This window comes from Marmota marmota, unplaced genomic scaffold (genome assembly GCF_001458135.2).
Source record: "Marmota marmota marmota unplaced genomic scaffold, marMar, whole genome shotgun sequence".
Classification (NCBI taxonomy): domain Eukaryota; kingdom Metazoa; phylum Chordata; class Mammalia; order Rodentia; family Sciuridae; genus Marmota; species Marmota marmota.
Window position 1 is genome coordinate 59684329 of NW_025999842.1, and position 15288 is coordinate 59699616.

The 15288-nt window shown below is 36.7% G+C and overlaps 1 protein-coding gene across 1 annotated transcript in view; it reads left to right on the top strand.

Moving 5' to 3' along the window:
• Positions 1–15288, top strand: part of Utrn (utrophin) — a 515860-nt gene that overhangs the window by 244868 nt on the left and 255704 nt on the right. Inside the window, exons 47-50 of the mRNA XM_048800520.1 lie at positions 4255–4469; positions 6767–6884; positions 8437–8573; positions 8870–9024. Of these exons, the coding sequence (XP_048656477.1) occupies positions 4255–4469; positions 6767–6884; positions 8437–8573; positions 8870–9024 (625 nt within the window). The remainder of the gene's footprint in view (positions 1–4254; positions 4470–6766; positions 6885–8436; positions 8574–8869; positions 9025–15288) is intronic.

Sequence of the window (15288 nt, forward strand, 5' to 3'; positions counted from 1 at the left end):
CTTTTTTTTTTTTTTTTTTTTTTGCTTTATTTTGAGACAGGGTCTCACTTAGTTGCTTAGGGCCTTGCTGAGTTGCTGAGGCTGGCTTTGAATTTACGATCCTTCTACCTCAGCCTCCCAAGCTGCTAGGATTACAGGTGTGCATCACCGTGCCCAACTCTCTGCATTCCAGTTTTATGAATTTTTTTCTGCATGTTTCATGTAAATAGAATCCTACAATACTTCTTTTACTTAGTATAATATTTTGAGGTTCATCCATGCCAGCTTCTTGCTGGTTGTACTCATTCCAAAGCCAGGACTGTGCCTCTCAGAGGGGCGTCAGATTTGACAGAAAATTCTACTATACTTTCTCCTGAGAATTCCTTGCTACCCATCTCTCTACTATTGGCCTCACTTCACTTTTACTTATTCATTTATTTTTTTGGTACCAGAGATTGAACCCAGGGAGCTTACTTATGGAGCCATATCTCCAGCACTTTTTAAAAATATTTTATTTAGAGACAGGATCTTGCAGAGTTGCTTGGGGCCTTGCTAAGTTGCTGAGGCTGGCTTTGAACTTGTGATCCTCCTGCATCAGCCTCCTAAACTGCTGGGATTTTAAGCATGTGTCACTATGCCTCACTTCACTTTTAAAAGAAAAAAAAATACCTTTTTATCATAAAGAGCTTCTTCGTTTTTCCATCATAGAACCATCCACCTAGCTGCATCTGTACTCACATACTCTACATTCTTTATTCTGATGCTGAGGACATGTTCTCTCTGTTCCTTTCTAAGGCCAACCTTCTACTTGTGCTTTGGATCACATCTTCACTTGGCTTTGTCCTTTTGCTTTCTTGCTGTTAATAGATCATTCTCGTTGCTGTATGTTTTGATGCATGTAGCTCTAGTTTATTTATTTAAACTGATGTATAGCATTTCATTGCACAGATACATGGCAAACCCCAGAACTCTCTTTTCTGGGTATGTTCACCTGTCACATAAATGTAGACACTTGCTTAACTTTAGAAAATTGAGCCTATTCTCACCCAGTAAACTTGACGTCATCCTAGACTCTTCTCTGAATTTCACATCCAATCCATCAGTAAGTTGCATCCGCCTGTGCCCCATCCCAACTCCTTCCTTGGCCTTGAACACTCTGCTCTTTCATCTAGGTTGTAGGAATGTTTTCGTGGCTCCTCTTTCTGATTCTGTTCCCTCCTTTGTTTGCCATCTTTCAATAAGTTCTGTCCACATAGTGAGTTCCAAAGTCTTATCATGTCTGACTTGCCTACTGGCTATCCCTAATCACATTTCTTATTGCTGTCCCTTTTGTTCATTCTGCTTCAGACCCTCTGGTGGTCTCACTGTTTCAAACATGCCGAGGACATTCTCATCTCTGGGTTTTGTGTCTGCTGTTTCTTCTTCTTCCCCAAAGTCCTTCCATCAGATATTTGCATGTTTCAGACTCACTTCATCCAGTTCTTCGACAAAGATCTTCTTGAATAGGCCTTTTCCTGCCTATCACATCTCAACTACATCCTGACCCTATCTTTTGCATTCATTTTGCTTCATGGTGTATATATCAGTGTCCTGCTCCAGAGTGCAGGTTCCAAGAGGGCAGGGACCGTGTCTTTCACACTTTTATATTCATAGCATCTTCAAAGTGCCTTGAATCTTATAGGTTTTTAATAGGTATTTGATGATTTGAAGAATGATTAAAAAAAACAACAACAACAAAGAAAGCTACAGTGAAGATTGGGCAGAGGACCCACAAAGACCACAAAGAGTTCTCTCTATCATATTTAGCTAGTTATAAACAAGTTTCAAAATGATTTATTAGTTTAAGAATAACACTAATAAAACCATAATAAAATAAAAATACCATTTTTTTAGAAAATGTTAATATAAGAAACTACTTTTCCAAGTAAACAGGAGATTAGGAAAGTGACATTGCTTTATATCTTCAAAATCTTTTCAATATCTGACTCCATGGAAGACAACTGGGTTCTCCTGTCTGCTTCTGCATTTGGTCTGTTGCGATGCCACCTGTTATGTAGCCTTGGTGAAGTACTGCTCTGCTGTTGGGAGAAGGGGCAAGAAAAGGCAAGAATGCATGATAATGATGAAAGTTTAAGTGTGCCAGCCCCTTCGAAGGGTCGCCAGGAAGCCTGGGCTTCCCAGATGCTGCTTTGCCAACCCCTGACTTGCGTGAGCAGAGTGTTTCATTTTAATTTGGATTATTCAGTTACTCATAAAGTTGAACTTTTCTTTATTCAGGTTAAGTGTTTTCTTTCCCTTTTTGTCAGTTGTTGACTTTTTCGGTTTTATAAAAAGCATTTGGTTACTAATTCTTTGTCTTCAATGTGCACAGTCAATCCTGTCTCCCTTTATCTTTTAGATTTTTAAAATCTCTATAGTGCTCTTTTCAGAATTGTTAAACACTCAGGGTTTATTAATAATTTACTGTTTTTGTGTTTTAAGTCATAAAGATATTCTTTATTCCATTAGCTCACAATTTTGGTTTCCTTATTTATGCCCTTCATCTACCAAGAATTAATTTTCCTATGATGCACGTGAGGTCGAAATCTATCCATCATTTCCTCACTCCAGCCATTGGTCATTGCTTTGACAGCATCATTTATTAAATGATATATTCTTCCACATTGATCTATGATGCAATCCCTGCCAGGGGCACATTTGGTGCCACCTATACTCCGTGGCTCTTCTCTTCCATTGGTTTGTTAGCATGTGTGAGTTCATCATACAGGGAGATAATTGTCATTATTTAAGGACAACAACTAAATAGGTGGTAGGGCTCATCCCTCTTACAGAGATATTTGCTTTAATCTCTTTTTGGTACTTTTCTTTGTATTATTTTTTCAACCAAGATTTTGTATCTGTGATTTTGCCAAGTTATGCTCAAAACTGTTGGTATGTTGATTAGAATTGTACTGAATTTATACTTTGTATTTTTTAGAATATTATTTAAACCTCATCCAATATATCGCATGCTACAGTAGGTTCCAGGTAGATTTAATCATTCATTTAACTACCTCATATTAGAGACCAAAGAAAAACAGTATTTAATGCCCTTCACCCTCCCCCAAAACAAAAAACGAAAACCAAAAACGAAAGAAAATATTTATCAAATTGTTGGAGAAGACAAGAGTTTCTAACTTTCAAACTCTTGGGATAATGATCCCCCAAGAAAGATATATGACTTTTATTATCTCAAGTTTGTTAATAGCTGTATGTTAAGAAAAATGGAGAAAAAAACCCTTACAATACATTTTAAAAGGTCCTCATAAGCATCATTTTCAATGATTTGGCAAGTGTTTATCATTTCCATATAAATATTGTTCATCCAGATTGATAAGGAAGCAAATTAAAAAACCTAGTGATAAATTATATCACATTTGGCTAGTAAGCATGAAAAATATTTACTATTACTAGCAATAAAATCCATTAACTAAGAACAGTGGTGACGATGTGTGTTTATCCATGGAAATAGATGCCTGTCATGTAGATGTGGGATATTGACCAGTTCCACATGCTGCTGTAGGAAATGTAAATTTCCAACTTTTAAGTAAAGCCATTTGGCAATGAATATTAAACACATGCCTTTAAAAATATTTTCTGATCCACTATCGCTACTTTGGGAAATCTCTGCTAAGGTAGTGATTAAAAATGTGGAATATACTCTATGCAAAAAGATATATCTTATAAGTTCTTTTTTAAAGAAAACATTTAAGGAGCAATGTATGTATATAAGCAAAAATTAGGGAATATAAATGTGCATTATTACATAGATATTCACATTAATAAAAAATGAAATATCCTCATGTCATAAAGTTAAATGCAAAGAGAAGAGAAAGTAACACATATATTTGCTTTGTAATTAAGCAAAACATATTGACCCAATAAAATAATACTCCTAGTTTTCCCCCAGTTGTTGTATTATTTATTTGTTTTCTCTCATAATGTGTGTTGATATCCTTTGAGTTATTATTGCTAGCTTTGGACTTTGTGAGATGCTTTAATTGGCTTGATGGCCAAGTAACTACAAAGACGTGCTTATTTCAGGTTATGCCATAGCCATTTCAATATGAAAAAGTATAAGCTTCTTAAAAATTTTTTAATTTAAACTAAATTTTACTTCAATACACATATACATATGCCTGTCATTATTATACTACCATATTAAAAATATCCTTATTTTTATTTTTATTCTTATTCTTTTATCCTTATTCTTACTTTGCTACATGTTTTTTCCAGCTCACCCTAGTGTCCAAAAGGTGGCGCTAGTATCCTCTGCATCAGACATGCCCGTTCACCCTCAGCGTACCTCAGAAATCTCGGTTCCTGCTGATCTGGATAAAACCATAACAGAACTTGCTGACTGGCTGGTATTGATTGACCAGATGCTGAAGTCCAACATCGTCACTGTTGGGGATGTAGAAGAGATCAATAGGACTGTTTCCCGAATGAAAGTAGGTGCATGGTGGAAAGGCTTGTGGGGGTGGTACCACGACCCAGGTTCTACCAGATCTGCTTGGGTCCCCTTTGTTTATCCGCAACTCTGAAAGAATGAGGTTTAAAAAAAAACATTATCTGCCAAACAGCCACCCCAGACTAACTGCAAAGAATGAAGCTTTTCAGACTTCATCTAAAGACTCAGTGTATTTTTAAACTCTAAAACTGATATCACAAAGCTAGGCATGTTGGTATAAATGCAAGCTGGTGTTCCATTTAATGCCCGGTGTGATGTAGGATAATTTCCCAGGGCTCTATTTCAGCTCATTTTTCATAATGAGCTCATTTCATTTCTGACTTTAGAAATAAGTATCCTAACCACAGTTTTATTATTGTACATATACCATCTAATATCAGTATGTAAAAATCTATTTCCATATTAAGTGTGCTAGACTCTGAGCTGTGTGTTTTAAAGGAATACTGAAAAGAATCTTTCAGATAGAAATAGGGAATGTAGTCAGGTGTGGTGGCACACACCTGAAATTCCAATGGCTTGTGAGGCTGAGGCCAGTAGGATTGTGCGTTCAAAGCCAGCCTCAGCAGCTTAGCAAGCCCTAAGCCACTCAGTGAGACCCTGTCTTGAAATAAAATATAAAAAAGGGCTGGGTCTATTATTTTCATATAAAGATTGTTTTAGGGAAGCAAATTAAAAGACCTAGTGATGGATTATATCATATTGGGGGACGTGGCTCAGTGGTTAAGTGCCCCCGGGTTCCATCCCTGGTACCCAAATTAAGGAAGGAAGGAAGGAAGGAAGGAAAAGAAAGAAAAGAAAAGAAATAGGGAATTTATAATAAAATAATAAAACAACTATTGCTAAATGCTCAGTGTGTGATGGGCATTTTTCTTATTTGCTTCTCCCACAGTCCTTTGAGGTAGGTGATGTTTTATTCCCATGTCCTTAATAAGCCCCAACTGAAAGAGTCAGGGGCACTGAGTAACCCTCCAGAGAAAAGTTACAATGACAAAGTCTAATAAAATGTCCCAGGGCAGGGGCAGGCCACCTGTTAGGGGAGCCAGGGTGAGCAGAGGGTGGCTTCTGCCAAGTGCTGGAAGGCAGGCGGTGGGATTTTGACATCTGAAAATAATGTCAGTGACCTTCCAGGATAGGGAAGAGACAGGAGGCATGGGTTGGTGATGAGGAGCCTTTGGGTCAACATTTGTGCAAGAAGGAGACACAGTGGGGGGTGCGGTGTGCCAGGCAGCTCCAGTTCCCTTTGTGGAGGAGCTTGCAGGCTGTTAGAGCCCTGTAGAGTTTTCCTGTGAAAGCAGTTGGCACACATCTTTCCCCCACTGCCTTTTCTTTTCTGAATTGCAGCTGGGAACTGGTGATAACGATGCTTTGCTTCAGTAAGAGGATGAGGATGGATTGGAGGCAAGAGATGCTTAAACCAAAGGAAAGAGCCCTTGCCGAGGGGCTGAGAGGACGTGTTACAATTAGCAGAAATAAGAAGTAGGAGAAATGGGTGTGAATGAAGGTCTGAGGGAAGTGGTTTTGGATTTGTTGTGCTGAGGGGTCCTTATGTTGTTGAGAAGAAAGTGAACAACATTCATGGAAACCTAGTCTGGGATCCAGGATCGGAAGTTGTTAGTAATCCACTTAGAAATAACATTTGTCACTGTAGAAGAGATTGAAGTCCATAAAGCAAGTGGATTCATAAAGTGAAAAGCCCAGGAACATCTTGTCACTCTATTTGTACTTATTTTATAATTAAACCATACTTTCTGAATTCGTTAGCTTTTTGTCCGGATTTATCAGCAACAAGAGCTTCAGTCCATCGAGGAATACCGGTTTTCACGTCTAAGATGATTTAACTTAAAATTATTGTGATTAGCATTTTTCTAATAATGTCACCGTATCCCACAGGGGATGCTGTGTGTACACATGTCTGGTGCAGAAGAGGTGCACCAGGCATCAGCAGCACTAACTGCTCATGTTCTTTAGAGGGATTTTCTTAGTCTGCTCAGACTTGATACGTCTTAATTGTCACTATCTTATTGTGTGTGTGTGTGTGTGTGTGTGTGTGTGTGTGTGAAAGCTAAGGCACACAGAAGTAAGGTACCAGGTGGTTAGTGGAAGAGCTGAGATTTGAACCCAAGGTCTCTGACTCTTCCTCTGCCTCATTGCTGATGCCTGCCTTAGCGGAGGCAAACGATGACGGTGACAACTTTGACATCACCAAACCGGTTTGCTTAGTTACTGTTCTCAATGTATCGCTTGTTAACATATCTTAATAATCATTTCTCTTAACAGATCACAAAAGCTGACTTAGAACAGCGCCATCCTCAGCTCGATTATGTTTTTACGTTGGCACAGAACTTGAAAAACAAAGCTTCCAGTTCAGATGTGAGAACAGCAATCACAGAAAAATGTGAGTTTTTAAAAAAATTGCATATCATCATCCACTTTTCCTGAAAACAAGTCTCTTTCTCTCTTTCACACACACATTTTCAAAGATTCTTCAACTAGAAGTTAATATTATTTGGTGTTTATTACTTTTTATTTATGAAAAATAAATATACCTCCTCTTTTTTTTTTAACTTTTTGTGAACATTGTCACAATTCCCTTATAATTCTTCAATGTATTAATATTAGTTTTAAGCAATTACACATTGGACTTTTTTTTCATAAGTGTTTTTTTTTTTTTTTTTTTTTTTTTTTTGGCTAATGAAAAATCCTCACGAACCAACATCTGGAAAAAGAACATCTTGTAGGATCCCAGAATCCTCATTTTAGTTTCTTTCTTGCCTACCCCAGAGCTTATTTGTATTTGTAAAATTTCTTGAGGCTTTGATTTGAGTGCTACTGTGGTGAGCAAGTCAGTTAATAAGTAAGTTTAGTTTCTTTTAATACATTTATATCCACACTTATCAATATGTATGTTCCACTGTTGATCAGTTTGATTAGAGTTGATAATAGTGAATACTTATTGTATTTTTAAAATGTTATTTTGAATTCTTTCTTATAATAACAGAAAATATTCTTGAGTTGGAGGGTGTATTAGCTGTGAGGTTATATTTTGGTGGAACATTTTATTTACCCTTCAGGTAACTTCAGGTGAAAGTGCACACTGATGAAGAATGTAATAATAAAGACTGTGTGGGAAACAGAATCTAAAACCTGGAAGTATGCTTTTATTCTTCACAAGTGTAGACTTTCCATGGTTACAATTTAAAAAGCAAGTGGCCAGGGGGATTGGTTTCTGAATCATTTTCTGTGTTTATGACACCTGCTGATCATTTCTATCAAACGACTCAAAAGTAATAGCAAAGCCCTGCACCTTAAGTAGAGAAATACAGTAAAAAATAATACCCATGATTCAGTCATCCTATTTGGAACACAGTTGGCTCATTGTGTCTGTGTGATTAGTATCCACAGATTCAATCAACCAGGGATTGTATGCTATGTAGTTAGATCTGTGATGGTTGCATCTGTATTGAACATGTAAAAAAAGTTTTTAAAAAGTCCTTGTAATTATTCCATAAACAATGCAGTATAACAGTTATTTATATAGCATTTAAATGATATTAGGGAATACAAGTAAAGTGTACAGGAGGATATGCATAGATTTTGTGCAAATACTGCACCATTTTATATCAAGGACTTGAGCATCTCTGTGAATTTTGATGTCCATGGGAGGGGAAGGCTCTTGGAACTACTTTTCCACACATACCAAGGGAGGTCTGTTTGCTTCTCTAATTAACAGTGTGGTTCATTTCTCTAGGCTGGATTTTTCTTCCAGTTGCTACAAAAATCTTTAGAGGATCATAGTTGTTACTCAGATTTCATGTGGAGATTCTTGTTTCAGAAACTTTCAGGGACATAAAGTGTCAAGATACCATTGCCTGTGGATGTACTCAGTCTCAGTTTAGCTACCCAGGCAGATTCTCTGTAAACCTTGCTCACTGCTTGATCTATCCAAGCAATTAACTTTGTAAACACGTGCAGCGATCCAGGGGCAAGAGGCAGAAGAATTCCACCATTGTTGGTTCTTGCTGTTTCTCCAAGCACATACAGAGGAACTCTGTGTGTGTTCAATTCTTATATGATGCACATTCCTGTAAGATTTAGATGTATAGCAGAAGGCATGAGAGGGACAGATGGTTTGAGGAAATAAAATATCTCAGAGAGGAAAATATAATCAATATCATCTGCCACATACCTGATTTCTTAGACATTTTCCATTTCTAGAATTCTTTTGGTTTAAGCCTACATGCAAGAGTTTGTCCCCTAATTTGTTTTCTTCTTGTGATGTCTGGGTCTCACACATGTTAAAACACCCTTGGAAGCAGTGTTTGTGTCATGGTAATTGTTAAATGACCAGGTCTAACAATTATACTTGAACTTACACCTTAGATGTTGCTTCAAGAACTGGGTCCTGGCGATGGTGTCATCATGGCATTTGATAATGTCCTGCAGAAACTGCTGGAGGAATATGGTAGTGATGACACAAGGAATGTGAAGGAAACTACTGAGTATCTGAAAACATCATGGATCAATCTAAAGCAAAGGTAATTCTATGACCCTGGCAATTGAATGCATAATGTTAAATTGAGAATTTGACTATTTTTGGTTTTCTCATGGAAACAGCCCCCAAATTTATAGCTACTAGAAGTACATTTCATTATTATTTTTATTTTTATAGTGTGATATGCTGAGTTGATATTATCATGCCTACTTAGTACAGAATGTGTATTTACTCAATATCTAGTTGAATTTCTACAATGCTGTTTTCCCTTGAATAAGCCTAAATCTTGCCAATGATTATTCTGATTTCTCTCAGTATTATCTCAAATACATTTCGTAGTACTCTGGTAAGTAACAGATATTTACAGATGCCTCAGGGTAATAATAATTACAATGGTATAGTATTTGGCTGGGTCTCCTCAGTTGAAGATCAGATGCTATGGATTCAACACTGGACTTCTGAAATGATTTATGTGACTTTAGGACTTTAATTAACTTATTATCTTTTCTTTCTGGTTACTGACTAGTCATTATATTTGGAATGGCCTGAAATAGCGTATGTCTTTAGAAGAGAGATTTTCCTGTCACTTGAACATCTAGGATGTGAGGAGCTGTAAACAGTAGTTAGCATATCTTCAAGATGCAAATTTATATTCATCAGTATAGAGTGTTGACTTTATGCATGGTGCTGGGAATGTCTGTGTCTAGGTGAAACCGTGATTTCTCCAACATCTTTATCTATTTAAATGCAACTTCCTGAAAATTAATTTGATATCAAATTACATTTATTTTGCAGTGAATAAAATTGATAGTGATCAGAACACTTTATGGTATATATATTCCTGGTAATAAACTATGGTCAAGCATTTATTAATGTTCGACATGGAAGAATTTTTATGCATTTCTTGAATGTTGTTTTCAGTTAGAATCTTTCAAGCAGTTGTGTAAACTCCAGAAGAGAATTATGAGGGAAGCACAGGAGCTTGAATGTGTTGCTGGACATACGTAGGACACTGGGGGACACGAGACTGGAGTGGCAAAAATACAGAGCTTCAAAAAGGTTAAAGGAGAGTGACTGTAATTTTGATCTTCCTAGCATGTTAGCATAATTTTTCTCTTTTATGGTAACAGATTATTTGGATAGAGTTAGGATCCCATAACTGAGGCAGGGATAGCAGGTGAATTAAAACCAGCTTGAACCCTGATATAATCCCTAAATGTATTTCATCTTATGTTTTACCAAAAATTCCATGTGCAAAGAGTTATGACTTTGTTTATGTTTTAAACAATACCAGAAAAAAAATTGATCACTTAGGAATGAGTGGCCTGCTTTATTTAGTATATCCAGTTCTTTCTTTTTTTTTTTTTGGCTTTTACTTTGTAAATATTTTAAGGCAGCCTACAGCAGTAGTGAGATTCAATGGAAGAAGCAATTAAAAATGAATTATATTCCAAGGTGATCTTTCATTTATCATAGCAGAGACAACCACATATTCCAAGTTTATCATTGTTACAAGAAATCATCCTTGCTCAGTATCTATTTGCAATTTTTGGGGGGGAGGAATAAGCACTTTTATTAATATTTGGACAAGATTCAGATGTTATTATTTATAAAGTCAGAAAAATAACAACAAAACTGTGGCTCAGAGGATCCCCATGAGTGACAGCTAGGGTTTCTATATATTCAGAGTTTTCTGTTTTAAGCAGTAATATTTATATTATTAATTGTTTTAAATGGACATCTTTTTTTGGAATATATAAATTTTTCCTTCTTAAAGTATGAGAACCTCTGTTAAACTTCTTTCAAATTCTTGACTTTATTATTTTTTAAAATTTCATTACATCAAGTGTGGAAAGATCATGTATGACATAGAAAACACTTTGAAATTTTTAACATTGTTGTTGCAGAGATAGAACTAAGGAACTTTAGCAGCTGTACATGAGCCTACAGTTTATCTAAACCTGTGTTTCTCAACCTTTCTCATTATGTCTTCTCTAAGACGCCTTCATAGAGCCCAGCCCCTTATGAAATTTCAATAGTGTGGTATCACGTGTGTCCATATCTGTACTGAATAGTTGTGCTTTACATACATAAAAACAGGGCATTTTTTCTGTCCTTCCTCCCCCATGGCAAGAACTATTTCTCACCTCCTTTGAGACTATGTGGTCTAATCTCCCTCTCTCACTCAGAAAAGTTAAGCGGCATGCTCAGGTTCACCTAGAACAACCAAAATGGTATTTTTCCTCAAGTGAAAGGTGATAATACCCTCTGTGCTGGGTTCTGAAGCTTTGGTAGTAAATTTATTCAGGTTGCTATGCTTTGTGTGATTGTGTGCTTTACTTTTAGTTTATAAATTTTATTGTGCATGTTCTCATCATCAGGCACTCTGCTCAGCTCTTCATATTTTTTTTTTCCTTTGATCCTCACAGTAACCATAGGGGGCAGGCAAGCATTTTCATCTGTGTTTTGTTGGTGAATTAACTGAAGCTCAGAGAAGGTAAAGATTACTGCAATTTACACAGCTCCTACTGGCAGAGCAGGAATTGGATTCAAGCCTTTTTGCTTGTTCCATGAGGCTCATCTCATCTTTAGCAAGACTTTCATTTTTCTTCTTTGTTATCAGAATGTCAGTGATTGCTGGTGACTGTTTTGTGTACCTGCTTCTCAGATCTGTGTGTGATTTGGCTTAATGGTTCTTATCTGGGTTGAGTTTAGAAACCAGATCGGATTAAAGATATGGGGGCCTCTTCTATGAATAATGTAACACTGTCTATTAGGTGGCCATTGTGCCCAGTCTAATGGCCTCTGAGAGGCCTTTTGCCAAGTCTCTCTTCTTATCTCCTCCCAGCCATATTCTGAATATACATCATTGTCGGTCTGATTCTGGAGGGGTGATGGGTGATTATACTTACACAAGGAATAATGTTAGCAGAGCATTGTGTGTAAAGCTTAATATCATCTTTAAGGGAAATGTTTTATAGGAATTGATGTTGGTCTAAATAATTTGGCCATTCACAATTACAGGCCCACAAGATCTTATCTACAATGCCCAAATCCCCAAAAGCTCTGATAACAGAAAGCTTTGAATTGACATGAGACTATTTATTATAGTCTTTATTTATTCATCCTGCTTAGGATGAATAGCCTTGTTCCTAGATGTACGAATATGAATGTGTTTGACTATTGCTTGGGCTGATATGTGATATAGATACATCAATAGTGTTAGTTACCTATTGTACAAAAATTTATTAATTCTGATATTGAGTGACAGCTAGGGTTTCTATATATTAAGAGTTCTGATTAAATGATTGCTGGTATCTTGAGTTCTCTGAGCAGCGGCCTGTCTGTAAGTTTGAGAGTAATCTCTGTATTTTCACTAATGCTCTTTTTGACATTTTTCCCCCTTGCATCTCTTAATGGCAGTTAACCAATTATTTAAAGCATATTATGATCTGATAGTTGGAATGTACTTCTACAAGGTGAATGTCCCTTATCTGAAATGCTTGGGATCAGAAGTTTTTGATTTCAGATTTTTCCAGATTTTGGAATATTTGTATATATAATGATATATGTAAAGTTTGGGGAAGCAAATCTAAACATGAAACTAATTTATGCTTCAAATATACTTGAGAAGGGTTGATAGTATGGCTCTGTGGTTGTGTTAGTTTTTTTTTGTTTGTTTGTTTCTGTGACTGAAATATCTGACAAGAACAACTTAGAGGAGGAAAAGTGTGTTTGGGGCTGTTTCAGAGGTTCAGTCTCCAGTCAGTTGAATGCTTGCTCTGGGCCCCAGATACAGCAAATATGGATGAAGGGCCCAGCAAAGGAGCCTTGTTCAGTTCATGGCTGGGTCAGGAAATAGACAGCAGGAGGGGAGGAAGGAGCTACAGGGAGAGTGAATCCTTCCAGGGTAGCCCCCAGGGACCCCCTCTCCAACCATGCCCCATCTGCCTACAGTTACCACCCAGTCAGTCCATTCAAACTAGGGTGGACTGATGAGGTCACAGCTCTCATAGTCGACCACTTCACCTCTGAATATCTCTGCATTAACACTGGAGCTTTTGGGAGACACCCTGCATCCAAACTGTAACATGAGCTTTATGCATATAGTCTAAAGGTAATTCATGCAATATTTTAAGTAATCTTCTGTATGAAAAAAAATTTAATGTAGTGGTGTGGAATTTTCCACTTTTGGCATCCTATTGGCATTCAAAAGGTTTTAGATTTTGGAGGTTCAGATTTTTGGGTTCAGGATGCTCAATTGGAGTGTGGATCCCTGATTTGTGTCTGAAAGTTTATTTTAACTGTATATATAAACACTCCAGGGATAAACTAACATTTTATATCCATGTATGTATATGTGTGTATATTTATTTATGTTATACATATATACACAATTATCTATTTTGAAGTATTATCAAGGAAACGAGACAGTATAAGTGTATGCTGTAATTTCTTTCTTCCTTTTTTAAAATTTTTGTGTCAAGAATTAAACCCAGGGTTGCTTAACTACTTGTCATATCCCTGGCCCTTTTTAAAATATTTTATTTTAGAGGGAAGAGAGGGAAGTTCTCACTGAGTTGGTTAGGGTTTCACTGAGTCGTTGAGGCTAGCTTTGAACTCACGATCCTCCTGCCTTAGCCTCCTTAGCTGCTGGGATTACAAGCATGTGCTACTATAATTTCTTATGAATTACTAATTACTGTATATTTTTCTCCTTGTTCTTATCCCTGTGAAGTCATATTTTCCTTACCTACTTGAAGGGTTTTCTGGAATGGTACAAGTAGAATGGAGCATTCTGGGTATGATCTCTTGACAACCTATGGTTGAAATCCCACTCTGTGCATTTACTATCTCTGTGGACCTTATTTCAACTCACTGAGTCTTATTTTTCCTTGTTGTAAAGGGGAGACCAGACCTAATGTGTGGGATTATTGTGAGATCAGAAGTTATATATAAAGTTCATGTTATATGGTTTATGATCAACAACTGGTTGCCTAAATTATCATGTGCCATCCCGGTTACCTTTGTCACCTGTCATCTGATGCACAGTACAGTCTGTGGCTGAGTTAGCAGAAGGCTGAGTCATTGTCAGTTGCTCGTTTATAGTCATTCTGAATGATATCTACTTATATTAATGGTAAATCTTTATTACTGGATTTAATTTCTTAGGAAATGCAATTTTCTCAGTGAGATCATCACAGTTGTTGAATTTATGTTGCATTAAGTGTTTTCTGACAAAACAGGAGTCCAACCATCTTGGGTTGGAAGGTGTAGAGGCTGGAGGTGTGACTCAGGGGCAGAGTTCCTGCCTAGCACATGTAAGGCTTTGGGTTTTATATCCAGCACTGAAGAAAGAAAGAAAGCGAGGGGGCGGGGACGGAGGGAGGAAAGAAGGGAGGGAGAAAAAAAGGTGCAGAGTTTTGAAAATTTACAATTATTTCATTGGGTGCCATAAATACAGTATAGATTGATCAGTGAAAGAACCTGAATTTCTAATTTTTAATTATGGCCAGCTGAATGTGTGGAATGTACATAGTTTATAAGATTATATAAATGTTATGCATACTTAAGGCTGAATTTGTAAAGTCCTTGGCTATTTTGAAAACAGGTTAAAATCCAAAAATCTGAATTTACTTTCCATTGCATTCTTAAGTTATTCTGTTGCACGTTTTGAAGCTTGTTATTTCTGTGAGTACTTTTTCAGTAATGATTAATTATTGCCCTCCCGGATTAACAAAAAATAAGCGTTCTTCTCAGCACTTACCCATTGTTCAGTTTGGTCCACACTTTTTAATAGCAGTTGGTAGAAGATGCTCATACTGGGATTATGTGTTACTGACCTTAGCCACGCTCCACCATTGAGCTCCTGGAATGAATGCGGTAATGCTATAACATCCATGGGCTTAGGTAGAGTACAGGTGACCTGTCTACCCATAAAAGATCTGAGATTTGGGTCAGTCAATTTGATTTATCCTCTCAGAAACTTATTTCTTTCCCTGAAGGTCACCTTTGTTTTTCAACCTGTTTCTTTTTTTGTTTGTTTTTTTTTTTTTTGCTAATATTTTATCTTTAGTTATCCCTTTCAAACTGGGAAGTAAACTGGCCAAGAGAAGTATAAAAATCATGCTCTTCTGCATTTTACTCTTGTTATTTAAAAAAAAAATACTTCAGGTACCATTGTATTGTCATTTAAAAAATATTACCAACAATGTCTTTGTGGTATTTTCCCATGAATGTTCATCTTTTCATTTTGTAAATAAATATCAGACTGAAGCATGCAGATATTTTCTGAGTACATTCAGTT